The sequence below is a fragment of the Halictus rubicundus genome, chromosome 5 (assembly GCF_050948215.1).
Source record: "Halictus rubicundus isolate RS-2024b chromosome 5, iyHalRubi1_principal, whole genome shotgun sequence".
Classification (NCBI taxonomy): Eukaryota; Metazoa; Arthropoda; class Insecta; order Hymenoptera; family Halictidae; genus Halictus; species Halictus rubicundus.
This window is the reverse complement of record NC_135153.1, coordinates 12392248-12420190: the sequence shown is the minus strand read 5'-3', so window position 1 is coordinate 12420190 and position 27943 is coordinate 12392248. Positions and strand designations below refer to the sequence as shown.

The 27943-nt window shown below is 46.1% G+C and overlaps 4 protein-coding genes across 6 annotated transcripts in view; 2 read left to right on the top strand and 2 right to left on the bottom strand.

Annotated features, from left to right (window-relative positions):
- Positions 1-300: 300 nt before the first annotated feature.
- Positions 301-4386, bottom strand: LOC143354390 (retinol dehydrogenase 14). The gene is made up of 5 exons (XM_076788438.1): positions 4233-4386; positions 2894-3164; positions 1538-1777; positions 671-1053; positions 301-583 (listed from the first exon to the last, which is right to left on the bottom strand). Exons 2-5 carry the CDS (start codon positions 3162-3164, stop codon positions 479-481), a joined length of 999 nt encoding a protein of 332 aa, XP_076644553.1. The 5' UTR covers positions 4233-4386; the 3' UTR covers positions 301-478.
- Positions 4387-4876: 490 nt separating this feature from the next.
- LOC143354392 (uncharacterized) lies at positions 4877-6764 on the bottom strand. Its single transcript, XM_076788439.1, has 2 exons — positions 5555-6764; positions 4877-5472 (listed from the first exon to the last, which is right to left on the bottom strand). The coding sequence occupies exons 1-2, from the start codon at positions 6090-6092 to the stop codon at positions 5156-5158; spliced, it is 855 nt and encodes a 284-aa protein (XP_076644554.1). The 5' UTR covers positions 6093-6764; the 3' UTR covers positions 4877-5155.
- A 189-nt stretch (positions 6765-6953) lies between these two features.
- On the top strand, positions 6954-8273 carry Prosalpha2 (proteasome alpha2 subunit). The gene is made up of 3 exons (XM_076788913.1): positions 6954-7090; positions 7433-7765; positions 7842-8273. The coding sequence occupies exons 1-3, from the start codon at positions 7050-7052 to the stop codon at positions 8170-8172; spliced, it is 705 nt and encodes a 234-aa protein (XP_076645028.1). The 5' UTR covers positions 6954-7049; the 3' UTR covers positions 8173-8273.
- A 551-nt stretch (positions 8274-8824) lies between these two features.
- Msi (RNA-binding protein musashi) overlaps positions 8825-27943 on the top strand; it is a 182859-nt gene continuing 163740 nt past the window's right edge. For all 3 annotated transcript variants that reach the window (XR_013082325.1, XR_013082324.1, XM_076788437.1), the window contains exon 1: positions 8825-9375. The gene's annotated coding sequence lies outside the window, so the exon portion shown is untranslated. The remainder of the gene's footprint in view (positions 9376-27943) is intronic.

Genomic DNA, 27943 nt, shown 5'->3' with positions numbered 1-27943 from the left:
GCTAGACGGCGGATTTGATGTGTTTATGACAAAAATCTGTAGGTGGACTATAAAATCTTGAAACGATTAGAAGGATCTAACAGCAGAGGCGCATTATTTTCTACTTATTGAAATTATTAGACGAAGAAGCAATTTTCTATCTGATCCCTGTTTCCTGCAATTTTTATTTTGCATGGAAATCCGCGGTTCATTTAATCGATTCGTCAGAAACTGAGTAATTGAATGACAGTTTCGATATTTTGGGTCAAAGTAGACCCAGGGACCGCCGCGCCGCCGATGGGTGAAATAGAACAGCCTAAGTACCATAGCCTAATACAAAACGTAAAGACACGTTTATTATTGTCATCTCCATTATGTAAAACTTAATATACAAGTGTACCTAACTGTTCATAAAAACGTACATCTAATCACGAGTACTATAAACAAACTGTGAACGTTCCTCGAGTACTTTGGAAAATACAAAAGATTCTTCGAATCCTCAAATCTTCGGATCTGTTGGCTGCAGTTTCACCAGGGTCTCGCTTAGCTCCCAGAACTTCTTGCCTTTGGCTGGGTCCTGTATTCCGCTGCACAGAGTCCTCTCCTAAATTAACACAAGCTCATCAGTTCTGTCAATCCGATATAAATAAACCTCGATTCTTGCGAACAGTATACACAGCTTGCTACATACTTGACAGTCAGCGAAGTATTTCCCGGAGACACCCTCCACATCATCTGAAACAGCTAAATGTATGGTGGTCTGGGATCCCTGTTCCTCGTTTTTGCAGAAAGTCTTCAGCAGAAAGTTCACCACCCAGGACATTGGTGGTGGAACGTTCTTCCAGATCCCTGTGCTCATCAATCCAGGATGCAGACAATTCGCGCTCACGCCAGAACCTTCAAGACGACGTGCCAACTCTAACGTGAACACTATGTTCGCGTATTTGGAAACGTAGTAGAGATATCCGGGCAAGGTGGTTGTCGGGTTCACGTTTTCCAGGTTCAGTCTTGCTAGGACGTACAGCGAAGAGGCGACGACCACTATGCGGCTGGGTTTCGATCTCTTCAGCAAATCTGAGCAAACGTAAGAAGTTCAGCGTCGACTGCAACGGCAGTGAAATTGAAGAAAGATGGTTAATTGTGTTGGTCCCAAACGGGGATCGTTAACAGGCTGGGGATCTTTAAGGAAAATAGAAATTTTCTGCATCAAGGACCAGGACTGAAGTAACAATTTATTTCTTCTTTTAGTAATTGTAGTATATTGACTTTAACAACTTTTAGTGGTCACTCAGCAGCCTCAAAAAGTGCACAAAAATTAAGAAGTTAAGATTATGATACTGAAAGTACTCTTTTAACCTTCTTGCATTTTGCAGATCATAAGTAAATTTGCTATACCCGATGCTTTTACGCAAAAATTAATTTACAAATCTGGACAAATAATTCGGGTCTTCTATTTTTGGTGCTGAAAGTTTCAATAGTGTTCTCAATTTGATGCGTTCGCCATTTTGTATTTCGTCTGGTTATTGATGTTGTCAAATAGTTGTAAAGTTTATCTCACCGATCAGCAGATGCGTGAGCAGGAACGGCCCGTAATGGTTGGTCGCCATGGTCATTTCCAGGCCGTCCTCGGTCACTTTCTTCCTGAAGACCTCCGCCGTCCCCGCATTGTGTACCAACACATCCAATCTGCTCTCCTCGCGGTTTATTTGCTGCGCGAACTCTCTGACCGAGGCCAACGAAGACAAATCCAGCTTCCGGACAACGATATTGTCATTATTCGATTCCTTCACCAATTGCTCTGCAAAGGAACCGTATCCGTTCTCGTTACCATACATTCAGCGAGCGTCGTCGTTGAACTATAACGAAGAGGGTTTGTGAACAATTTCCTCGTGCGCGAACCGTTACAATAGTCTCGCATGACATTACCATGTAATTAACACGAGGTATGAAACATCAAGGTAATTATCAATGGAAATCGTAACGTTTAGATCAATCCGTAATGATCAAGGGACACGAGGGTCTTGCACAACACCTGCGTTCGCGCGCGATACTATCTCTATAGCTTTGTTGATCAACGAATACCGGTTTATTGATCTTTATGCAAAATACGACATTTTCCGTGTCATGTAAACAGGAGCCCAATAGAAGTATTTTGTTTTCCTTCTGATCAGTTCAATCCGATGGAAATATTGGCGTTCCTTTAATTGTACCAATGTTTTCCGTTTCATCTACTCTTGTTTGTTGTAATTGCGTCAAACCCCGTCTATTACGATTGCCGCCACTGGGAACTGTTTTGAATCGTTTTGTATTTGAAATCGAAATCCTGTTTTACATGCTCGCTACCACTATTGGTTGCCCTGTCTTCGCTGTTAGCATATTATTTCAAATGCAATGCACCTCCTTTACGAAATATCAAAACAATTTAACAAGAGACAGTCGAGGAGTCTCTGAATATTTTATGTCGATTTTTGTGGCAGCCATAACTAGGTCCGCTGAAATTTTTAAATAGCAATTTTCTTTTACATATTCTTCGATAAAATTAATTGAGATCGACACTGATCTAGTTGGACTCAACATACACAATAATTTCCACTGACTGCTGAAAAGCTAGAATTTGAATGGAACGTTAGTAACTCCGAGTCAAAATGGACCCCGTCGTCCATATTTTATAAAAAGATCCGCATTCCGGTTGTGTGTAAACTGCGGATTGTATGAAAATTGTGTTCAATAAGAAATGTCTGTATTAATACATAGTAGCCACACGCAGTTCTTATCTTAATAACTTTAATGAGTTAAATACACTGCAAAAATGTTTTCAAGTCTACTTTTTTATATTTGATCTATCCATTTTTGTTATAAATGCATAAAATCCGTAGTCTTGCGTACGAGACAGTGGTTCTGATTTTTGACAAACCTTTCAGTTTGTTCGCCGCGTCCACGTTCCGACAGGCCATGATCAGCCTGGCGCCCCGTTTGGCAATGTCCTTGGCAGTCTCCTTGCCGATGCCGGAAGTGCATCCAGTCACAATCACGGTCTTCCCGTCCATCCTGCTGTTGCTGGCGCAGACGCCCAAGGTATACTGATTATAAAGGTACAGGGCGAGCAGGAAGAGCAGCACGCCGAGCAACGCCGCAGCGGCCAGGTAACAGAGCGTCGTGCACGGCACGATCTTCAGAAACATCATCTAAATGAATGGTGCACGAGAATGCGTGACATATAGTGCAATAACGATCGTGAGATTCGTTTTTATCAGCTGAAAAACGAGAGTGCTTGGAAGCGACGCGTGGCAAAAAGCGACCCGAGAACCGTCGACGGAAAAACCGCGAAGATTGTTGCGATAAAGTTGTCCCGCTTATCCGTAAATTGTTCAGACAAGCCGAGCGGCTTTTAATTACATTTCCCCGTTTGACAAGCCTGAAACTTTCTAAACTTTTCGAGAGTGTTCCGAAACCGCTTTTCACGGAGCCGCTGGCATCGAAGTCTCGCGCTCGAGAGAACGCCAGGCAAAAGGTCGATGCCCGTGAACATGGGTCGTTAGACATATCGGACACCGACGTGTTCTACTTGACGGTGTGCCTCGAGACAGTCCCGACAGTTCTAAGATTCCTGCGTCCGCATACAATATCATCGACCGCCTCCTGTCTAGGTTCACACCTCGAACTTAATTGCCCGGCAAATTGCATTTATTACGCGCACGAAGATCCACGGAGATGCCGTTGATCATTTAAAAGCCGTGTCAACGACAAGGCAAACCGGTTTCCCTAACGAATTTCCTCGTGAACTATATCCTTTAGGCACCTTCCTTCGTCGAAGCGGAAAAAACCTAATCATCCCAAGCAAACATTGGCGTCGCAAGAAAACCCGCTAATGGTTTCTCGAAGTTGTTTGTTCTGCTGCGTCAGGTATTTACTCGTTTTTCTTTTTCATCCTTATTTAGTTATTACATGTAATCGTTGCCATTTCGACGAATGACGATAGAGTGTCTACTGCGTGTACAATTTTACTGGAACGAGTCGTAATTAACATTTTACCTGGCGCGGTATGCGCGCCGCGATAATTGGAACGACAATGTTAACGTCATCGTGACCGCGCAAGAGAGCGAACCCGTCGAATTTCAAAAGGACAGAGCGCAAAAAGTGTCAAGCAGCGAGCACGAGAGACCGGCACACGGCAGAGAGAGAGAGAGAGAGAGAGAGAGAGAGAGAGAGAGAGAAAAAATATAATTTAAGCTCGACGTTGAAATCATACTCACACCGGTTGCTACCAAAATCTCATTCAGGCTGGCTCAAGAGTCTCAGGTACTTGCGTGCCTTTTCTGCTGAAGCGTTCCCTCTATACTGACACATTACGATACGTGGCGGTGCCGGTGCCGGTAACCAGTTCGTCTCTTTCCTCTCTCCTCTTTTCTCTGTCCACTTGCCCCGTTCCGCCTCTTCTCTCTTCCTCCCTCTTTCCACTTGTTGAAGAACACCGACAGGAGAGTGGCATTTTACAAACTTTAAGGTCAAGTTCCCTGTGTACCCTCCTCCTGCAAAGAAACTCGTTGTGTTTCGCATTAGTGCGTGCGTCCGGCAACTATGCATTAGGTGTGCAAAGAAATTCGTTGCCTTTTTCAATGATAGTCAGCTTTTACAAATTTTCCACTCCAAATTAATCCTTTTGTAGATCATACTCACCTTTCTGCACTCTAAATAAACTCTTTTGCAACTCCAGCTCTGTCCACTTAACAAAACAATAACCAATAGGAACTTATTATGCGGAAAGAAAAATTTTATTGCATATAATAATTAGACTGCGGATCTTCATGACAAAATAAAGTCGTCTGCATTAATTGCAAGTCATAGGAAGCAAATTGAAATTTATTTCTCTCTTTGGTGGTTTTATTACTTGTAAAAAAATGTGTGTAAATATATAAAATCCGCAGTCCAATCATTGCACTTTCCCTAAACTAAACCTGCACGCACAAACAGCGAAAACTGCTTGCTCATCCTAGTTAGCCAATCCTAGATATCTAATATTCGAATCTACGTGGTTTCAGAGAAAGCTAGGCCGTGTTGGGAGCTTTCGAATTTTCGTAAATCCACGTTGCTTCGATTTTGAAACTTTTGTATACCCCACGGATCGAGAACGCGATCGTATAAAAAGTTTCATGTTTATTTGGAGCAGGTACACACATCAATCGTCCACCTTAATTTTTTCGCGAATGATCGAAGGGCGAGAACGAAGCTTAGCCAGTGTGGGGTTCGTTTGATTTCTTGCCAGCTGCTCCGAATCCACGGCGTTTTGCAAAATCTGAGAGGCCAGGTTCGATATCCGCAGGTCCTTCACTCGCATCGCGTTCTCGAGGTACGCGACCTTGCAGTTCAACGTGGAGATGATGTCGCCCTTCTCGCGGAGCTCCTGTTGTAATTGCACGCAAACGTGCCGAGGAACGACGTCCTCCGAATTTGTATTCTGCGACGTGTCCTGCGTCCTGAACGCGGATGCAGCTTCTTTGCCACGAAAGGAAGAAAGCGGGAAGTGTGTTTCCGAGTTTCGTTCGAAAGGAGCACGTCGGGAAACGTTTTCACTTACGAGAACTTTGGAGTCTGATGGTTGGGAAGTATTGCCAGACGCAGAGCCAAAGAAGGACCCAATGAAATGCGTACAAAAGCTTCGTTTTGACGCGTTTCAGCATAGATGCACCGGACACGATCGTGCTTGGAGTTAACTGATTAGGAGAATAATGGACTGAACTCTCTTTCCGGATGCCAGCTTCGTTGATCTTGCCTAAGCAAAGTATAGTACGATTAATTTCGATTTTTGATAGACTAGATAGTGCTTGGCTACTTTCAACAAGAGGGTCCTTTTCTTTGATATTGTACAAGCTGTTCTGGTGCTCGGGGTCCTTCAAAAGTTTGTTCCAGAGCTCCAGCAGCAAGTGTTCGACCGCCCCAGGGTGGGAGTTCGCCAGTTGGTTCATCGTCTCTTTGGACAGCTTCATGTCAATTTTGCCGAGCACTTTCCGATTCAGTATGTTCCAATTCTCTTTTTTGGTAGTGAAATTGTTAGCCGACACGTAATTATGAAGATCAACGTAGCGGGGGTAGTACACCTTGAGGACTTCCGCCATCAACACTAAAAAGAACCTTACCCAATTAATCAAGTCCCTTAATTTCCATTAGACAGGTGAAAAATAATAAATTTGTCTATCCAAATGCTTAGAAAAGTTCTAAGGGATACTTTAAACACCCGAGAATGTATACGCAAAATGCCACGCGTATGGGGTTTATAGGTTTCATTGAATAAATTTGAAAAGGGGGCATTAAATGGTACCGGCATCTGAAAAGTCCCTCGCTAAATTTTTGCTGGGCTTCGAGAAGGGAATCGTGGCGATCCACGTGTGTATCTGTTCCATCTGATCTTCCGGGATCTTTTCGTTCTCGTTGGCCGTCATGGTTCCCTCAATCGGTGACTTCTACGATTGAATATATTGGACCCTAATCGACTATCGTATTCAACATATTTTTACCCCGATATCGTGCCGGGTGTTGCACGAATTCACGGGACAATTTATTCGTGCGACAGAACTCGACACAAATTATCCTCCAGTCTGTCGTACGAACGATATTCTTTTTTCATTTGTGGCTGGAAGAAAGAGAAATGGGGTAGGGAAGCTCTAAATTACTAGTTAGAGACAAGTGCCACGCCGTCTGCAAGAGTATATCTCCACTAGACCTGGTTTTGTGCGTCCTCTGCATTTGAGAGCGGAGAATTCGCGAATTACGTTACGGAAAACGATCAAAATTTGTCGTAGGATCTGATCCAGGCTAAAAGATGATGCAGGTTCTGATCCAGGCTAAACATTAGAGTAGAGGACAGCACTATACCGGGGATACAGAAACCCCAAGCGTGAGCACTCTATGTTCCCCTCTGGTCAGCATTGAAAATTACCACGCGACTGCAGATTTTCACCAGAAAGTCCCTAGCGCCAACGGTTTTTCTTATTTCATATGATTTGAGGTGGTACGACTTACACCGAAGGAGGTTCACGGTATTTAGTAACCTGTATTGTTGCAAAGTAATTGTCATGGCTTCGGAACGGTATAGTTTTTCGTTAACAACTTTCAGGTAATTTGGAATTCATTTCTTCTGTAACAACTTTCGATCATCGAACACCTAACTGACTATACTATTATTTATTTACTTCTTAATTTATCGATCAATGAAATGACTTCAGAGAAGATATAACCTAACGCCGAATCATCAGTATTAGTTTACACAATGATCGTTGAATGTACATTAACAAAAGATTGAATTTCTTCAGAAAATCACCATAAAGTTGATTCTGATTATAAAGTCTGTTGCTTTTCTGTAGAAATTCATCGATTTCAGTGGGACGTGCTCACAATGACTTGTCAAATGTACCCATGGTATGTTATACTATAGTAATCGATTCAATTTGTTTCATAGCCCCTCTGGGAAGCTGGTGCAGATAGAGTATGCTCTGGCAGCAGTCGCAGCTGGTGCAGCCAGCGTGGGTATCAGGGCTTCCAATGGAATTGTTCTTGCCACCGAGAACAAACATAAGTCCATACTCTATGATGAACACAGTGTGAACAAAGTTGAGATGATAACAAAACATATTGGCATGACGTACAGTGGAATGGGACCTGACTACAGGCTTTTAGTAAAGCAAGCACGTAAAATGGCACAGCAGTACCTTCTGGTCTACCAGGAACCTATACCCACTGCACAGTTAGTGCAACGTGTTGCTATTCTTATGCAAGAATACACACAGTCTGGGTACATAATTCTTTTCACAATCTTTTACTTTAGTTACAGTAAAACGAATTTATTTAATCATGCTTTTAAATTGCAGAGGAGTCAGACCTTTTGGAGTGTCTCTATTGATTTGTGGCTGGGACAACGGCAAGCCTTACTTGTTCCAGTGCGATCCTTCCGGCGCGTACTTCCCGTGGAAGGCTACTGCCATGGGTAAAAACTTTGTCAACTGCAAAACCTTCCTCGAGAAGAGGTACAGCGATTCCCTGGAGCTGGACGACGCCGTTCACACTGCCATCTTAACCCTGAAGGAAAGCTTCGAGGGCCAAATGACTGCTGATAATATCGAAGTCGGTATCTGTGATGCGAGTGGTTTTAGGAGATTGGACCCCTCCAGCGTCAAGGACTATCTCGCCAATATCCCTTAATTGTAAACTAATTTTATATATACATTGCTTTAACGCATTGATCTTTGCACACTTCAAAACGATTCTAGATTCTTATAATAAAATTTTCCGTTGAAAGCAAACCTGCAGTTCATCTTTTCCGGGTGTCTCAGTCTTTGAGAAAATTAATTTTACAGGAGAATTTTTAAACGTTGTACATGCTCTAGTGTTCCAAACAACGGTGTTTTATAAAAATCTCCTGCTCTGCTGTATTTGTAGCGTTTGGTTGCATGCATTCAGGGGCTGGTAGCACACTTTTCATTCAATGTTCAATAACTTGGCCAAAAACAAACCGTACAGTAATCATCGAGGGCTCATTTTGAAGATGAGACTTCAAACTTCAACTCTACGTTGGTGTAGTTCATTAATAAAATTTTTTAACGTCCGTACGAATTTGCAAAATTTTCGAAACGAAAATTTATGTTAACTTTCTCACCTGTTACGAAATGCCAAAAGTTTGTTGAGAAAAATGAATAATGGATTTCCAAAGTAAAAGAATCAAGCTTTAAAATGAGACCGGAAAGAATGTTCCAAAACGTTTTTTCATGAAGTTACACTACTTTGAACATGGAGAATTAACGAAAAAATAGTTGAACGTATTGTGGGGGCTGTATTCAACCACTAGGTGATTGCAGACGAAAGAATACTGTTCCAAGAATTATTTCTGCTGGAGGTTTCGCCCAAATTGGCTCGCGCGAATTACATTCGACCCCTGGCGACTGTGCACAGCTTTTGCAGCACTGTATTTGCCGCGTCCGGTTGTAAATCCTCAGGGGCAGGGATGCAAACTACTACCGCTAGATGTCCACAGGGTTTCCTCGATCCGCGTTCTTTCCCCCGTGCACTGCCAGTACAGCGAGCGAGCTCCATTAGAAGGTTGTATGCTACTGTGAGGGACGTAGGGTCTAGCAAGTTTTCGACGGTGATTTACAAAGTTCTCGTTGCTTAACAAACCCTTGACGAAGGCAAAGGCCTTTGGTAGCAATCGCTCGCGAGGAAGGTGTCGCCACGACCTGGTGTAAATTGTGCGCGTACGCGAACGAATTTTCGTAGTCGGTGCGCGGCCGGCCGGTTGGTTTGTTTCGCGTGTCACGTTGTGCTGTCATTTTTTCGGTAGTTGTTGTCGGTGTTGAACGAGGATCGATCGTAGCACGTGTCGAGGCTGCCATCAACGAATGTGCACTGGTAAGTCCTCATCTAATCAATTTGCACAACGCGTTGTTTCATTGCACGATGCACTCGGATCTCGGCGTGCACACGCAGCAAACTGAAGCTCTCACCACCGGAGTATCGATGTTGTGTGTGCACACAATTGTTTCCCCGATGCGAACGTGTCGACCGCGTTATTTTCCAGATCGGGCCCTCCAGGAACCTGTTCATTTCGTTCTCGGTCCATTTGGTCCTCTGATTGAACGCGTTCTTCGTATAACGGTCGCCTGTTGAGTCGCGTGTCGTCGATTGTTTGTTTATGTGTCGGCCATTAGTCGCGTTCGGACGCGAGAGTCTGTTGATCGAGCTGCCTGTGCTCGTTGTTTGGTTTGAGGTCGTTAAAGTTGCTCTTTTTCCTGTGTGTACTTTGAACAAATACACGGAACAGTATTTTTACCGGATGATCCGATGTATTTGATCGGTCGTCTGGCGTTCGGCGAGGCTGGCTACCCCGCGGACATCTTTTGTCATCCACTTCCGGTTCGGCCGTCGACGGAAACCGTTTCTTCGCGGTTTGTGGGGTTAGGATGCTGGAAAAAGCCGAGATCACATGTCGTTTTTCCGAGAAAATTACTGGAAAAATTGAAATACTATTGTTGCAAGCTGTAGTACCTTATTTGATTAGCATTGGACCGCAAATCTCTAGGCAAACATTCTTCTGCATTAATCGTAAGAAACGGATGTCAAATATAAACTAATACATTGCGAAATTCTTCTATTCTTTCTACTGTTTCAAATGCCCAAATTCATCTTTCTCGCAAACGCACAACATCCACAATTCAATTATAACATAAGCAACCCCTTGCCCTGTAATATGGGGCACGTAATACACGTTTTTAGTTGCAAAATTTGTCTTCACTTCTAGCAAATTAAAAAAGTAGTCTAAACGTTGTAGATGTAAAGAAAAATACAAGAGGTTCAGTGCACAGAATTGATTTGAATTTCAATTGTCTGTAGATTATCTTGTTTCACTACTAGTTTTATGCAATACAGCAACAATAGCATGCAATAGCGTTACGTACATAGAGAAAGCTCTGAGATTTTAGAGGAAACGAAAATGGGAACTTTTAACCCGTGCACTGGAGGGTCTATAAAATAAGTTTGATCATTTTCCGGGTCCTCCACTTTGCGAACGAGTTTACATTCAAAACTCGGGCGTTCTGCGCCAAATTTTCAACGGCTTAAATTAGGGACTCGCTCAAAAAAGGAGACACTCTGCAACTCGGATAGTTTACAGTGTCACAACTCCGTATTCCCTTCTTCGCGGAATTATTCGCATGGTGTTCGCGTTCCGATCGAGTTTTATCGCCGCTCGTAAAGCCGAATAGCCTCTCGCACGCGGAAATACTCGATTGCTGCGCGTGTGCAGCTTAACAAAGAACAGTTAACCCTCCGAGGACAATCGTTAGGGTTTAAGACGGATCAATGGACCGTCGTTTATGCCCGAAATAATTCGCGACACGAGATACAACCGATTGGGCACCCGGGTCCTCTGTTGGTACCATATGTATTCCCGGTGTATGGATTCGTGACATTTTTGTATTTAATGTTATTCTATTTTGTAAAAGGCTCAGACGCTACTGTAAATCGAAACGAAGGGGTGTATGACGAGACACATCGGGAATCGACGTTTTTGTTTATCAACGTTTCACCACGGTTTCCGAACAGTTTGCTTTGAACCGCGTCCCGAGGAAAAGACGAGCGGCGTAGAGGGCATGGATGTTGATAAATCGCGGGTTCATGCTAATGGCGTTAGTGTGCAGAGCGTTCTGTACACTATCGGTAAATAGAGAGCGCGTTGTCCTTTCCAGCCACCGGATACAAGCATAACAAGGAGGTTGTTGCGCGCCATCATTGTGCCCGATTATACTTTCAAAAATATGTAAAATCACTTAGCAGTTGCATCGGAGGGGAAGCGGTAATTAAAACTCATGAAAAACGAGAAATCACGGCGTCCCCTCTCCTGTTAAAATTTTACGGCAAGAAGCAGCGAAAATGCATCAGTCTTCCGACGTTTTCGCAGGTTGGCGAGAAAAATGGCGGACAATAACAACGCGAACACCCTATATACCCCGTCGCACAGTTCCCCTCCCCCCTCTTCCTCCCCTCCCGGCCCATCTAACTCGCTTTCCCGGCGACGTCTCTGCATTGAAGACGAACAATGCCGGATTTTAATATGACGCATCCGCAGACGCGTTTCCATGACTAACGGCGGCTTTCATTTACTGCTGCTCGAACACTGTTTCCACGTTAGTACTTGAAGATCTCTGCGGACAATCATAGTCACCGGGGGACGGGGGTTGGGGGAGTAAAGGGGAAGGATGACGCTAGGGGAGAGAGGGAGAGAGAGAGAGAGAGAGAGAGAGAGAGAAAAGAGAGGATAGAGGACGAAGGCTTCGGCGAGCCCGTTGCACGGTTTGCAATTTTAATGTCGGCATTACAAGAGACCGGTCCTCCCCTTTCCGGCCAGCGAAAGCGCTGAATTTACATTTCCGCTTTCGCGGGGAATTGCAAGCGTGCCGATGTCGCTTATTAAAAATTCTATAAAGCCATCGACCGCCCCTCCGGCCCGGTCCTCCTTGTTTTCCACGGTTTGCTCGGCTTTGTCTCGGCCCATTGCTTCTCGACCGAGTGCCTTCGAGGTGCGACACCTTCAGGCTAACTAGCCGGACGCCGATCCTTGAACTAATCGACGCCTCCTTCTCGCAATTCGTCCTTTTAAGGCATTTCGCCCCGAGGGTGTCTTGGGACATCGTTGTGTACACCATTGAGGTCCAAAACGGGTATAAAATCAAACAATTCTCAGGATACTCGTAGTTTTCAGGCACTCGTAGCCTTCAGAATTCTGGATACATAGATATGGCGTCTAGGTCAAGTGCGGACACCCAGTGCCCTATGGGAAGCTGTCTTGGCCCCCTGGAGCAATCGGGCCACGCCTACTGAAGTGTACGCTAGCCCCGCCTTATTTTAGGATTTTTAGCTTTTAACTTAAACGCTGAACCCCAAAGTTTGTTCTGCTAATGAAGAGGAAGCAAAAGTGATTTCCAGAGCTAGATTGCAGAGCCTGTATTGATCATAGCAAATGTTGTTAATTGCACTTGCTCCTTGCCCCGGAGGTCCAACCAGACTGCTCCCAAGATAAAAAGCACTTGTAAATCGTTTCCAGTCCAATTCTGATTCAGCTAAGTGGCTGTCCAGTGAATCCTCGTTGCAGAAAAATTCCGAGAACAGCCACCATGGTCTCCGTAGCTAGATTCTTAGCAGATACGTCCAGAATTGCACGTGTTAAGCGCGACAGGCACGTAGAGCGAGGTTTCGTATCCGAGCTCCTGGGTCTCGCATCTGTGGGGTCACTCTAATTACCGTCGGCTCCTTGCCCCTTCCGTGTGGCTTTTCTTTTGTTTCCTCTTTATCAGAGAGCCACCGGCTGCGCAAAGCGAGGCGAGAGGTGCGGCTGAAATTACACGCCATCAAATTGCGCTTTAGGTATGCGCGACGCTAGTCGCGCTCGCCTGATAGGCCGTTAACGCTTTTGCCACGCCAGGCATAACTTCGATTCTGTCTCTCTGTGTCCTCGGTTTCCCAATGGAGGCACTGCCGTTTTCTAATTCGACGAAAGATAGCTCCCTCTCACTTGCGTTCGACACCTTTTTATTCGGGAATTAGTCATTCGGAGTTGCGCATTGTCTTTAGTGCAATAGTAGATGGAGACTAATGCGGGCAATTTGTAATTCGCGTAAGAATCCGCAGACTAGTCATTGCACAAGTTTTTTTTCTAAACCTAATCAAAGAATGTCGTCACCCGTGTATAACCAGCTCAGCGGTGAACATTTTAACACTTTGAGTGCCCACTCAGAAGTCTCAAAAATTTCATGAAGTCAGAATAATTTATTGAACGAAATCAAAATCGAAATGTTAAAGGCTCTTTCAGGCTTCTAGCATTTTGCGGATCCCAAATTTGTTATACTCGATCGATTACCGTGGAAATTCATTTTCAAATTTGCACAAATATGTCGTCTCTCATTTTTTTATAGACATGGCTAAAAATGTTAAAATTGTTTTAGAACTTTTTCATGAGCTGCATTTCGTACACGAACTCTGAAGCTTTCTTCAAACTATTCTAAGTTCTAATAAAAGTACATAAGGATTTCTCGAGAATAAATATTTTTCGGAAGCAGGATCAACGAAGATTAACGTGGTGGAGGAGATCCGGTCATTTTCTGTAGATCGTCGAGGTTCGCTTCATCTTCCGAAAGTGTCCTAATACTTCGGGTTCGCACCGAGAGGCAGCTCCCGCTTTAAACGATCGTTGCGGTTAGTTCGATAACGATCGTTTGAACTCCTCTCGTTACGGTTATAGTTGCCGGTATCAGGTATTCGTTGTTTACTTGACACGCGGCCCGCATTACGCCCGGCCATCGATATCGAATGAACGTACAAATGGCGGGCTGTTACGCACACGTGCCCGCCACTCGTACTCTCGTTACCTGGCTCGAGGAACCTCTCGAACTGGAATGTGGGTACGCATAATTGTTGTAGTCTCGATATTTTTACAATAATTATCTGTGAGAAGCTACAATTAGCACAACTTGTCTATTTAGACAGAAAAAACTGATGGCCGCAGGAAACGAATCTTTGCCCGGGGGGCAAAATGGACACTTAACTGTGGCTAGCGCTCTCCTTTTTGGGTGGTGACTGGGCGAAAGTAGTATGCGTGAGTATTTCGCACAGGAATATGTGCGCAGACGTATAATCGCGCAGGAATAAATGCAAATGCAGGTGATTGCGTTGTAAACTGCGCACAGCGAAAATTGCGCGCGTAGATAATTGCGCACAGCGAAAACTGTGCGCGTAGAGAACTGCGCACGCAGAAATTGGGCGCGTAGGAAACTGTGCGCCTAGAAAACTGCGCACAGTGAAAACTACGCACAGCAATAACTACGCGCGTAGAAGTTTCGCATAGCAAAAGTTGCGCGCGTAGAAAACTGCGCACAGCGAAATCTGCGCACGCAGAAATTGCGCGTGTAGAAAACTGCGCATTGCGAAAATTGCGCGCGTAGGAGACTGTGCGCGTAGAAAACTACGCACAGCAATAACTACGCGCGTAGAAGTTTCGCATAGCAAAAGTTGCGCGCTTAGAAAACTGCGCAATGCGAAAATTGCGCGCGTAAATACTGTGCATACCGAAATATGCGCACAGCGAAAATTAGGCGCGTATAAGATTGTACGCGTGGAAAACTGCGCACAGCAAAAATTGCTCGCAGTTCAGTATTCCTACATCAACAAATGCCCACGCAGCAAATTTCCCGCGCCGAAAGTTGCATTAGCTTAAACTCTACCTATTGTATAATGCGTATCACTATCTTCCAATTGCTGTGCGACTATACTATCGTACATTTCTCGGCGGAATTGTCGTTGCTGTGCTGAGAGAGCCCATCAGGATCCTCGGAGGACTCGCGAAGGAGCCCTAAGAAGAAATTCAATCTTGTAAAATGCAGAACGTAGCTGTTCAAACGTGGTCGGTCTATTCCGGGCCTTAATCGGCTCGCGAGACGTTCTTGCGGGTCGTTAAACGGCGAGTTTTCAATTCATCCGTTCAATCTCGAGTTTCATCCTGTCCCGGGGACTCTTAATCGTTCGTCCACGCGCAAAAAAAAGTCGCAAAGTCACGGGAAACCATCTGTCGTACCTTGATGGTCCTCGAAGGAGAAGGTTCTGGCGCGGTGCGGCGCGGTGCGGAAGGAACGACGTAAGACAAGCAATTTAATCCGACGTTCTCGTTTACCCGCAGTCATCGGACATGTCGCCGTTGCTTTCTTCGTCGCGCGTAGAAATCCCGGGGAAAATGGATGGCGGACACGGGAACGGGAGATGATGAACGCCTCGGTTGCCAGACCAAGAATTGACCGCGCGCGTTGGCTTCGAGGTTTAATTTAAGTGGATTAACGCCGGCCGCTTTCGAACTACAGCGCGCGGAACTTCCGGCCCGGAAATTTCAGAGTCCTCCGAGTGGACATAGTTTAGAAGGTGTTCACCGGTAACTCGGCGAATCTTGTTGTGAACCAGACTAACCTGTCCGGTAATCGAACGCTTAGCCGACGAATTAATCGCCGGGAGCCTTAAACACATCGAATTAGAACGAGTCCGATTCCGAACCGGTCGATTTTGCACACTCCTCCATTTTACTAATGCACGCTAAGAAACCCAGAATTCGCAATTGCAAACCAAACCGGTTTTCTCCATTTTACAAATGCATGCCGACTTCAAGATGAAATAGAACCTTCGCAGAGGAGACCTAGAAAGTCGAAGGGACCCAGAAGACGTTCCCAGTTTCTCAACATACTTTATAAGGTGCTTGGTCGAACTCGATAAATCTTGCACTGGTTCGACTGCTCGCGTGAATTTATTCATATCAGAAATGCATGTCGACTCATTGATGAAGTGCACCGAGACCTGGAAAGACCAGCGCAGTCGAAACGGCCAGGAATACCTTGTAGTTTATGGGAATATCGGAAACAAAGATCGAAACAACGCGAAACGATTCTCGGCGAACGATAACGTGTCCGAGAAAGCTCGGCGCGGGAGTGGAATACGACAGGTTATAGAACGCGTCCTTTTTCGTTGCAAGCGCGCAGCCAGAGCCCTGTCCGGTAACCGTGGTGGCTCCGTTTGACGAGAAACGGCGTCCGGCCGAGCGATCAAAGCTTCCCAGAAGCCCGACAAGCCTCGATGACGTCGATCGCTTCGGTTTTCCGTCGTCACAGGCTCCGATGAGCAAGCTTTTTTCATCCCGGCCTGCACAGGCCGCCCTGCAAAAGCTCGCCTTCTCCCTTCCCTCCCTTTTACACCGTACGCGGCAGCGGGATATAGAGAGAGAAAGAGCCAGCCCTCGCGCGGATAAAATTAGATCGCCCTACCGATCTATCTCGTCGCGCGAGCAATTTTTCTAGTTCTAGCATGATTGCCTGGCGACGATTCACGATCCACTACCTCGTTCCCCTTCCGAGGATCCTGGGAACTCCAATATTGGGCGGGGACTGCAGGGCATTGCGTTGGCCACTATCAAATTGAGAGCGGAGAGGCCACGCCTACTCTGAGCACCCTGCGTGGCAAAAGTGAATATTGTGGTCCTTGGTTTGCTAGGTCAGGGATTTAGGCTAGGTGTGAACACAGGCTACTCTAGGGAGCACTGTTTAAGATTGAGAGCAACAAGGCCACGCCTACTCGAGGCACTTCCCACAAAAAGGGTTAGTAGGCTTTGTAATCTTTTGATTGCTAGGAGATAGGGGTTTAGGCTAGTTATAAGCATAGATTACTCTATGGAGCACTGTGCAAAATTGAGAGCAACAAGGCCACGCCTACTTGAGGCACTTCCCACAAAAATGGTTGGTAGTCTTTGTAATCTTTTGGTTACTAGAAGATGGGGGTTTAGGCTAGATACAAGCATAGATTACTCTATGGAGTACTGTGCAAAATTGAGAGCAACAAGGCCACGCCTACTCGGGGCACTGCCCACAAAATGGGTTGGCATTGTGGTCTCCTGAGCTGGATTCTTAAAAGATATACTAGTCGAGGCTAGTTTTGAGTACGAACTGCCCCTGTGTCCTGGCTTCATAGAGATCAAGAGCATTTAAGCCACGCCCTCTAGGAGCTCCTAGCATAAAAAGAGAGCATTCCGGTCTTCGGAACTAAATTTTTTGGGAATGCAGAGTTCAGAGTGATCGGAACTGGCCCTCCATATTGTTTCCTAAGCGAGCCACTGTGCGGGAGTCGATTTCCAACGAAAATTCGCACACTCGGTTGCATTGTGGAGCAGTTAGAGGAGGACAGAGAGGGCTCTCGCTCTCGTACGCGGGAATTCCTTTTAAATTTCAAGGCGTGCTCGTCCTTATCCCGGGAAACATAACTCCGTCCGAGGATACAATGAGCGGCGGGCATCGTGGAATGTAATTAAGCCGGAGTTACCGACGGAACAGGACTGATGTCAAATTATGGGTGTAGCCTCCGCGCGCTCCTCTTCTCCCATCCGTGCGTTCTCGTCCCGGTTCGTCATACCGATTTATTTCCTGCCAACCAATAGTTTCCGCCGTTTTGCGGTCTACGTTCCATCCTTTCGCGTGTAATATTCAACCGGGACAGCGAACATTCAGGCGGCCGCTTTGCCACCGGGACCCTCGTTTGTATTCCCCGCGGATCCGTCCATCGACCGAGAACGATCCGGGCACGATCCAGAACGATTTCGTTCGCGCCGGGGAAAAAATCGTCGCAGATCCAGCTATTTTTTCTTTTTTAACGCGGCAAGGACACGGCACGATTTTCCATCGGGCATTAGATTGTCTCGCGCAATCTTTCTTTTTTTCTTTAGACGGGTCTGTTAGCGCCGCAGAATCGCGAACACCGAAACTATGATACAACCGACGACGCGCAATCGATACTGTCGCTGCTCTCCGACGTTATTTCTTTACGAACGAGCAGCGTCCTTTCTCGCCAGCGCCCATCGTTCGGGTCGAAAACGCGTCTCTGAAACTATTTCGGCCTTGACCTTTTTGCTTATTTTATTGCCGCGACGTTCCCTCGTTGAGCTTCCAGTTAAAGGTTGAAAACGTTCGCAAGCTCTATTCATTTGACGCGTTCTTGTAGCCTGTAATTTCGGACAAAGCATCGCTCGAATTTAGACTGCCGATTCGATGCGTTCATGACGAAAACGAATTTAACATGCAAATTATCCAAAGTATGCAAAATAAAAATTGTTGCACATGGAAACCAAATTGGAATTTGTTTCCCTCTTTAATAGTCTCAATAAGTTCCTAGCAATGCATTATACTCAAATTATTTTAATTCGTTCACTGTTTCAAATCACAGTCAGTTATATTTCTCAAAAATGCATCAAATCCGCAGTCTAGCTATTACATTACTTTCGACCTGTTATAATGACCAAAAGGAGTAAATTTTAATTCATCTTCTGTTCCCTATAATATTCTGGGAAATTTTTGATTTCGCATAAAGATCCGCAGCATTATTTTAGAACACACGGAATATGTTCTGTTAATAATTTATGTCCCATCGACGTCGATCGATGGAAAACGAAAACGGGATTACGGCGATCGGTTCGGAGTCGCAGTTTCTCGATAACGCAATCCGACATCGTCGAAGATCTCCGCGCTTAATCGTCGCGATCTCGTTCCCAGCGTCTTCTCCACGGATTTAAAAATGCATTAACGTCCGCTATTCAAGAGAAGAGCGTTCCTTAATTACGGGGAAAGAATTGCGCGACGTTTCGAGCTTCCCGTGTCCGTTGATTGAAATTTAATCGTCCCGTCGTTTTAATGTCGCGCATTCGAACGCGGAATCGCTTCGCTTGCCGATTATGATTATCGTTTTCTGGGCCGGGGAATTTTGAGGGAAAATCCCCCACGGATGGAAATCCGTCGAATTTTAACGGTTAAAAAGCATGTGAAAACACCGCCGCGCTGCGCTGGGACGATTTCTGCTGGATCGATTCGCGTTTCGGCTTTTCGGCGGGCCGTTTAAACCGTTTGTCGAAGGTTCGTAACGGATTTCGACGCGGCGCGACGCCTCGATTTTTCCCGAGATTTCCCGGCACGCCATCCCTTGTAGTGCGGTTTTAACGAAGTAATTTCGCGGTTCGTTCCCTGTGAATTGTCGACTGAATTCCCCTCGAAGCGTGTGCCGTCAGAAATTTCTTCGTCCTGGATCGGGACGCCTCCGTTTTTGCTCTCTCTCTCTCTCTCTGGAAACCCCGGCCATTGATAACGGCAACAAATTATCGATTGAGAACGCTCTCTCTCTCTCTCTCTCTCTCTCTCTCTCTCTCTCTCTCTCTCTCTCTCTCTCTCTCTCTCCCCTCTCTATCTCCTTGTCTCCCTCTGTCCCTCGCAGACCTGCGCGGTGAATGACATATTTCGGAAAATAATCCGAATTATCCGAACGTTGCCTCCCATCGATTGCCGCTGCTCTGTTTAACACTTTCATCACGGCAAATTTGCCCCCAATGTACTGTGCGCGACCATTTTATGCGAATCCTCGGTTCGCTGCAAATTTTTCTACAGTACAAATTGTTCTAATTTTACTTGAATTCTCTCGAATTAATGTGTAACGAACGGTTTACACTTTTGTACGGGAGTACTCAAATTTTTAGTTCCACTAGAAACCCTTTGGTTCCATTGCTAACCCTTCGCTATATAATTTCAAAAAGAGCAGGAGCAGTACAAATTGTTCTGTTTTTACTTGAATTCTATCGAATTAATATGCAACGAACGGTTTACACTTTTGTACTGGAGTACTCAAATTTTTGGTTCCTCTCGAAACCCTTTGGTTCCACTCGAAACCCTTTCGTTCCACTGCTAACCCTTCGTTATACAATTTCAAAACGAGCAGGAGAAGAACAGTCAAAATTTCAGTAGATTGGTGCTCAATAAATTCCGTTTGAAATTTTCGTCAGCAAATTGACTGGTGATTAATGGTTACCGGATTAATTAATGTGGAATTTTGGGGTGCAGAAGGTGTTGAACGTTCGAGGACCGCAGTCACGTCGGTAGGGAAGGGTTTAAGCCCCCGAACAAGGATTTATACGGTACTCGTCCGGGGATCGCGTTACTGGATCGCTCCGGAACTGTGAAAACCGTGAGTTACGACGGGGAGCTCGGTCATCGAAAGAATTATGGTCGCGGATAAATTGATTAAAGGTCGGGCAAGCGCGTCGGTTCCCCGACGGTTATTACGTCGACGCGCAAATATTGCCGCGCGGCTAATTCGCAGAAAAAGAGGAAGAACCGCCGCGGGACACGACGCTTTTCATCGGTGTTCTGTAAATAGAGCTCGCGTTCCGCCGCGCGAGAAGTTTATTCGCGACGGGCTTTTAACGGCCGGATTGTTCGTGATAAGAGTTTCGCGAGCATGGGGGCAGTTTTTTGCGAAAGCGCAGCGACGACGGCTCACTCTTCCCGCCGTCGCGGACAAACGTTTGCTCCGGTGAAAAAAGACAATCTGCAGATTTTATTCGTTTGTTAATAGTTTCAAGCTTTTAATCTGTCTGGGGCTGGGATTGCCCTGGGGAGCATTGTTCCGGCTCTGGAATAATCGGGGCGGTGATACCACGACCATTAGAGCAATGGAGCCACTCCTCTGTAGGTGGTTATACACTCAGATTGATGGAATCATACATTTAGGATACTCTTTAAAGATAGAACAATCGAGTCATACATCTAGGGCGCTCTATACATAGGGAGCAACGAAGCCACGCCTCCTCAGAGCATTCTATACAGAGACAACAACAAAACCACGCCCCCTTCGATGGAAATCGTGCATTTAGGGCACTCTACACATACAGAGCGATGAAATCATAGATCTAGGGAGCTCTATACATCAGGAGCAATGAACCCACGCCCCCGCGGGGCATTTTAGACATAGAGAGCAACAAAATCATGCTTTTGGCGTGCTCCATACAAGGATAGTGATGAAATCACACCTGCAGGGCACTCTGTGTATAAGGAGCACCGAAGCCACGCCCCCTCAAGGCAGTCTACGCCAAAAACCAACAAAACCACGCCTATTCAGCGCGCTCCATAAACGAGAAGCAACGAAGCCACGTTTAATCTGGGATAAAACACCTCCCCAGAGAGTAAGCTCACGACGAACAGGGTGGAATACATTTTCCACCGAATTCTGCGAAAACTGCGTGTGCGTGGGTCGGGCCGTGTGAACGATGGTCGGCGACAAAGTTTGCCTCGGGTGAGAACCGAAGGAGAGGAAACGAAGTGCAGCACGGCTGGCCGCGCCAGGGGGTTGATTTTATCGCGCAGCGTCGCCGATAGGCGAGTTTGTCGGGGCTTGTACACGAGACATGCTACATTGCGGTTAGCCTCGCGCATCCCGGTGGCATCGGTCCATTATCTCCTTTCCGCACGTATCGCGGCACGGTCGCGTACCACCGATTAGTTTGCCACTTTATCGTTTAATGCCTGGCGACCGATCGCGCACGCGGGGGTGAAAGGTCGATCATGGTAAGACGAACCCACGGGTAACTCGAGCTGCCGTTAAAACCACCGGTTGCCGTACGCGTCCACCTTTCTACATCGGCGGATGATGCTTTCAACCTTTTCCCTTCGATCCGCAGCTTTTCCCGTCGACGTTGCTACGTCGACGAAACGAACGAGAATTTTTGCCCAGCTAATCCTTCAACATCGAGTCGGTAGATGAGGTCTTAGCTGATGGAGGTTTTAAAAAGGATCTACTAGATATGGCTGCTGCTCTCACCCTTTAAGTCGGAATAGGATTTCTTTAATATCGATAGTTAGCCACTTTTTCTCCGTTGGTGCCACTCTGGAGACATTCTGAATCTAAGGTTAATATTAACAATTACAATATTCTTTTCGTCTACCTTAGAATATAAAGAAAATCGGTAAAAGCAGACAGAGCAAGTGAATTCAGTATCTTCCATATTTTCTTCCCAGAATAAAATTCTTGGTTTTCAAGAGTCTCGCTTTAAAATTTGGGGTTGCTGGTAGCCGGACTGCCGATGTTGTGCATTCATGACAGGTGCAATTTGAAACATATTAGACATCGAAAGCCGGAGAATGTTAGTGTATTATTTTCGATTTATTAAAATTAACAATAGGTTTACGGAGCATTTTACATTGCGTTGTAAAAATATCAAAATTGTAGTTATTTAAACTATTGTAATACGTGCTCAATGAAACGAATCTATTGAACAGTTCTTCGCAAATGCGTCCTTGCACTCTTAATACAGTGGTTTCTCTATATATGTCGCCAAGGTCTGGACGATAAACGTCGCGGAATTATCCCCACTACCACGGGGTATACCCCTCGAGGGGCCAGGAAGCTCGAGAGGCCTCGGACGCCGAGGAGTGCAAACAAAACACGGGGTGCCTCCTGGACGATACATGACGCTGGCAAGACCCGTATTGTTGACATATATCGAGAATTCACTTTAATTGTAAATTTAAAAATTTCGAGTCCGTCATTTTAACCGGTCTCGTAAATCTAGTGGTAATAAAGGAAGAAAGAAACTCGTATTTAGCTCCAGCTTCTTGCGTACATGCACACGGCCACCGAAGGCGCACTCATGGTAGCCGTGAAAGAAAATGGTAGATCAAGGTCCTGAAAACTGTCTCACACAGTATGACAAACGTACAAACTGTAGTTTACCTTCGCTGCTTCGATAGCTGCAGAATTTGAGTGAGTCGTCACTGTGCTAACGTTCGAACAAAATATAAAGCATTGCCGTATCCGCAGCAATAGCTATTGTTCTCCGCGGGCGTCTCCGGCGTAAGGAGCGTCGACTGAAGGCGGACGATCGTGTGCCGAGTAGGTTAACGTTTTTCTATTTCGGTTGTCAGCAACGACGCGACGCGCATTTGCCGGGACGGCCCGGGTAGGTTTCGCGTAGACAACGGATATCCGAATTCAGACTCTTGTCACGGGGGATTCGCTTCAAGCTCGAATAAAACAATGGAGATTCGAGACGAAGACAATGCGGGCTGCTTCTCCCGGCATGCCACGCCGCGGAGAAGGTGCTCGGCCAGAATTCCGTTCGCCTGCTACGCATATCTAAGGTAACTACTCGCTCCTCTCGGTTGTCTGTCTTCTCATTTTCCTCGCGACGTCTCGGGCCCCGTCTCTTCTCCGGCACCGTCGCGTCTCGTTCCATCTTTTGTCGCTGTTTCGGCTCTGAACATTTATCCCCTCCCCCTCTCCCCCACCCTCGGGAAACCGGAAACGATCAACTTCCACCAACGAGGCTTTACCGCGGTCGATCGTGACGCGTCCTCGCCGAGTTTACTTTTCGGCGATTACAACCACCTCTTTTTCTCCGGTAAGAAGCTTTGGGGGAAATGCGATTTAGGCGGAAACTGATCGAAGTGATCTTTTAAGGAGCCCATCGATAGGTTCGGGATCATGCTCGCCTCGTTTGCTGGCGAATTTCGCGGCTCGATTAGGTGCTTCCCTTCCACGGGAGCTTCACGAGTGGATTGCGGATTTTGTGCATTTACGAGAAGAATGGATGGACACAATTTAAAATACAGTGCTTATACAGTGAGTCCTCGATATATGTCAACAACATGAGTCTTGTCAGCGTCGTGTATAGTACAAGAGACATAACCGAGCCGTGTTATGTTTACACTCCTCGGCGTTCGAGGCCTCTCGAGCTTCACGATTCCTCATAATTTCGCGACGTTTATCATCCAGGCCTCGGCGACATATATAGAGAACTCACTGTATATGTCCCAAATGCCTAGCCGATAAAAGTCCCAGAATTATCCCCACTGCCGCGGTGTATACCTCGGGGAGACCTCGCTCGCCGAGGAGTGTAAGGTCGCGTGGATCAAAGAATAGTATCTCCTGACCGATACATGTCCGTGGCTAGACCCGTGTTTTGGACAGATATCGATTAAACACTGTAGTATAAAAGTTACGACAACTTAAGTGCATCACTGCATTATTATCACCCCTTTCCTTGGCCTCTGTTTCTTAAAATTGTTTCGCAAAATTTTTATTTTGCATATGGATCAGCAGTCTGATTGAAATATGAAGGATCTCGATGGAGATTATTAACTAACTAAAATCCAACTAAAATCTAAAATCCACAGTTCCGCTAAAAGTTCGATCGAATGTGCTAGCGCAAATGTGTTCGTGTAACGCGTTAATCGGCGTTTAGGGCTCAAGATTAATTACCTGTAGCATTCATCGATTTACAAGAACGTCCGAAAGTAGCTCACGGTGCACCGAAAGCGTCTTATTGCTTTATTTCAATGGAGCCGACGACAAACTTTACTTTCGTCCCCGGTTCTCAAAATTCGCTCCCCCGAGGTAACACGATCCGGGCTTTCCGCGGAACGTGACTGGAAATATTCATCCGTCATCGATCGTTGGTAATTTTTCTCCGGATCGAGGATTTCCCGGCGTGTCAGGAGATCTTCTTATGTATTAGGTTGCGTTCGATATACACACCGTTTCGCGAGCGCGCGCGCGGGTGGCTGTCGGTGTACACGCCTATTTGCTTCCGGTGATCTCGTGAACACAGAGCCAGCAACAAGTAACACCTCTCGCGATCAGAGTAATCCCGTGGAGCTCCTCTGGAGGATATGATTTTCTTGTGCCGCCATGCTTCCACCAACCGAAACGGCACGGTCCTCTCGCTGCGAAACCCGGAGAGAATATAACCCGCGAAATAAACGCCGCGATGGAAATAATACCTGGGAAAGTTCGACAGTTTAGCCGCGGGATGTTCCTTTGCCGGATTCCTCGGGAAACCAGATTTTCCCGAGAGCTTCTTTCGATGGATCTCGTCCCGGGGATGCTTGGGTTTTCCGTCTGGCTGCGTCCGAGGACTGCACCGAGCCCCGGGAATAGTCAAATTACTGTACCGGCAGAGAAAATACAGTAGAATTTTATTTATTGAACAGTTCATCCAAATCACGTTCAACTAATTGAGATCGAACAAGAATTTTCGACCCGAACCTTCAGTTTATTTTGTTTTTGTTTGGATAATAGAGGTCTAGTTACCAGTTGAATAAAATTGTACAAGAACGTGAAATGTCTGCATTCCATATATGTTGTCACTACAGTGTTTTCTCGTTATGTGTCCAAAACACGGGTCCAGCCAGGGACATATATCGACTAGGAGATACTATTCTTTGATCCACGCTGAACGTAGAAAACGACAGCAAAGCTCTAGAGGCATCGATCGCCGAGGAGTGTAAACGCGTCTACACGATGCATGTCCAAAACAGGGGTCTGACAGGGCCAATTATCGTCTAGAATATTGTATGATGTCTTTGATGCACTGCCGAACGTAGAAAAGAACACCGCTCATTACACAAATAAATATCGTCGGAACTAAGTATATCATATTTGGTATAATTTTCATTTAAAAAATGTCAGAAATTTGTTGGTGAGAGTCCCATAAAAAAATAATGAAAAATAAAGTAGTTTTGTTCTTGGATTAGTAGTGGTCTCACACCGATACACCTGTATTATGTTTACACTTCTCGGCGGCCGAGGCCACTCGAGCTTCGTGACCCCTCATACCTCGCGGCAGTGGGGACAGTTCTGGGACTTTTTTCGGCTAGATATTTGAGACATATATCGAGAAAATACTGTATTTGGATTGTTCTACAGTTGTATTGCACTCCATAAAAGAAATTTTTATTTTGCACAAAGATTCACAGTCTGATCATGGCCGTTCTTTCTTCCGCTTGAGATGGCAGCCGGTTTCAATGATCTCTACCCGGATCCCCGACATCGTCGGCCTCATCGTCGAGGAAGAAAGTGTTTCACGATTCAGCGGCGGTTCTGATCGACTCGGTAAACTTTCCGAGAGATCGATAAAAATTAAGGACACCGATGTCCGCGGTCGGATCGGTGATTTTCTTCGGCGTTTTTCGTCGCCGGTCTCTCGATCCGTACATTAACGACGTTCGCGGCGCGCGCAATTAGAGGGGCTCCGGTTTAATTAAACTGATGGTGTTTAAATTTCCGCGACGAGACGCGCGCCTCGGCTTCGGCGTGCAGCTCGCGACATGCTCTCGCGAAAATTATTTTCCTTCTTTCATCGTGATTTGGAATCCTACCAGAGACCCAGAGACAGCGGCTACGCGGGCGGTAGTGGAAGACTGGCTCTTGCCAAGGAGGATTTTTCGCGTCGATTAATAAGTTAATGGACCGGTGCACCGACTATGGTATTCGACGAATTCGATTCGTTCGACGACAAAGATTCCTTTTCTCTCTGATTGCGGCCTTTTTTTCGGCGGCGGGATTCGGTCGAATTGAACTTGGGGAGCACATCGGGAGCTGATTAAGAATGCCTGTTAGGTGTTGGAGAGAGACCTTGAACCCCGGTGAAATTAATCTCGCGCACGATCGCCGCAGCGCGGACCGAGCGGGGCTAGAAACTTTGGTCAATTACGAGGGTCGAGCCTCTGGCCAGCCCCACAAGGGATGATCGAACGGTGAATGTCACTGGATCGGACCCGCCTGCAAATTGTTTCCTCCCGATTGAATCTCTTTCTTCGTCGCCCCTGATGCCGCCGACTCTCCTCTCCTCTACGCCCCGCTCCGCCCCGATTCGCGCGGAAAACCTTCCGAAACTCGCGCGGAAATTGCCGGCTGATCGTTCCGGATCCGATTGCCGTTCGATGCCGACGAGGAAACTGGGTCTAGTACTTAACACAATAGCCGGACCGACTTTACTATACTTTCTCTCATTTTTGAGTCCTGTTCTTGGTCCGTCCTTCAATTTATTCGTCGGAGTTCTCCCAGAGGCTTCAAACAGTTCCGAAATTAGAGCAGAATGCTCTGTGGAGCACTGGTTCGGCCTTGGCGGAGCCTGGAAACGCTACGCCACGCCCCCCTTTAGGTCACTAACCACGCCCATTTCTCGTATGTAATCCCGGAAATCTTTTTTTACATTACAATCTCAAACGAAACGATTAGAGGACGTGGCTGAGGACGTTGTTGGTTCAGAATTGAAATTGCTATTGTTGTTGCCTGGTCCATTACAATGTCTTTAGCCACGGACTTTTCAAAATTATATTATTTAATGTGTCTATTGATTTAAATTGCGCCAACTGATAAAGAAAATAGGGGCGCTATTCGCCAATCCCTCCAATGATGTAAATAAGTGAAAGACCCGATGATTCGACGGCGAAGCTGAAGATCGGACCGGAAATGAAGGAGTTTGCCCGGGAAAGTAACACGGCTCGAGCAGGAATGTGAAAATCTCTCGGCTCGCCGAGCGCAGAGCCGAATTCCTAGCGCGCTGGTATTTTCGTGTTTGCATCGGATCCTGGCAGGATCCACGAGGATCGATATCCGGGATATCTCGTTTGGAATCGTGAGTTACGATCAGCGCCGCGAGCCACCAAGCCCGGCTGTATTTCTTGGTTATTTCGGCCCTCGAGATGGAAACATTCGCGGACGTGTATTCTCTTCCGCCGAGAATAGAACGGGCGCGTTCTCTCACGCCGATAGAGATCGTCCGTGGGAGATGTTAATTCGTTCGAGACCTCTCTCTCTCTCGAATCGGTACCGAGCGATAATTGCGAGGCCGGAACCGTGGATCCACCGAAGAGACGATCTATCCACCACTCGAGAAGTCAAGACCGGGTCGGGAATGAAATTTTAATGGATTTGCACCGCGACTTCGGGACGTTTTCGCGATCGATAAGCTCGCGGGACTCGTCAAAACAGTATGAATCGTGTCACTGCGATTCTAATCTTCGCTAGGGAGCCTCGGTTTTCCATCTTCGAGTGCTGGTCTGGTGAAAACATCGATTTCCCTTTGCATAAATCGATGGCATAACCGTTTGGTTGCACATGCAGTCGCCGATACACTGTCCGCTGAATGAGTCTACTTTTATACCCGGTATACATATAAAATTTCATTCAAAGTGCTCTCAATGCCTTCAATTTTGTGACTTGTAATTTGGTTCAAGTCCAAGCCATTACATCAATTTTAATTACAGTTCTTTTCAACAAAAATAAATATTTTCAGTTATCTTAA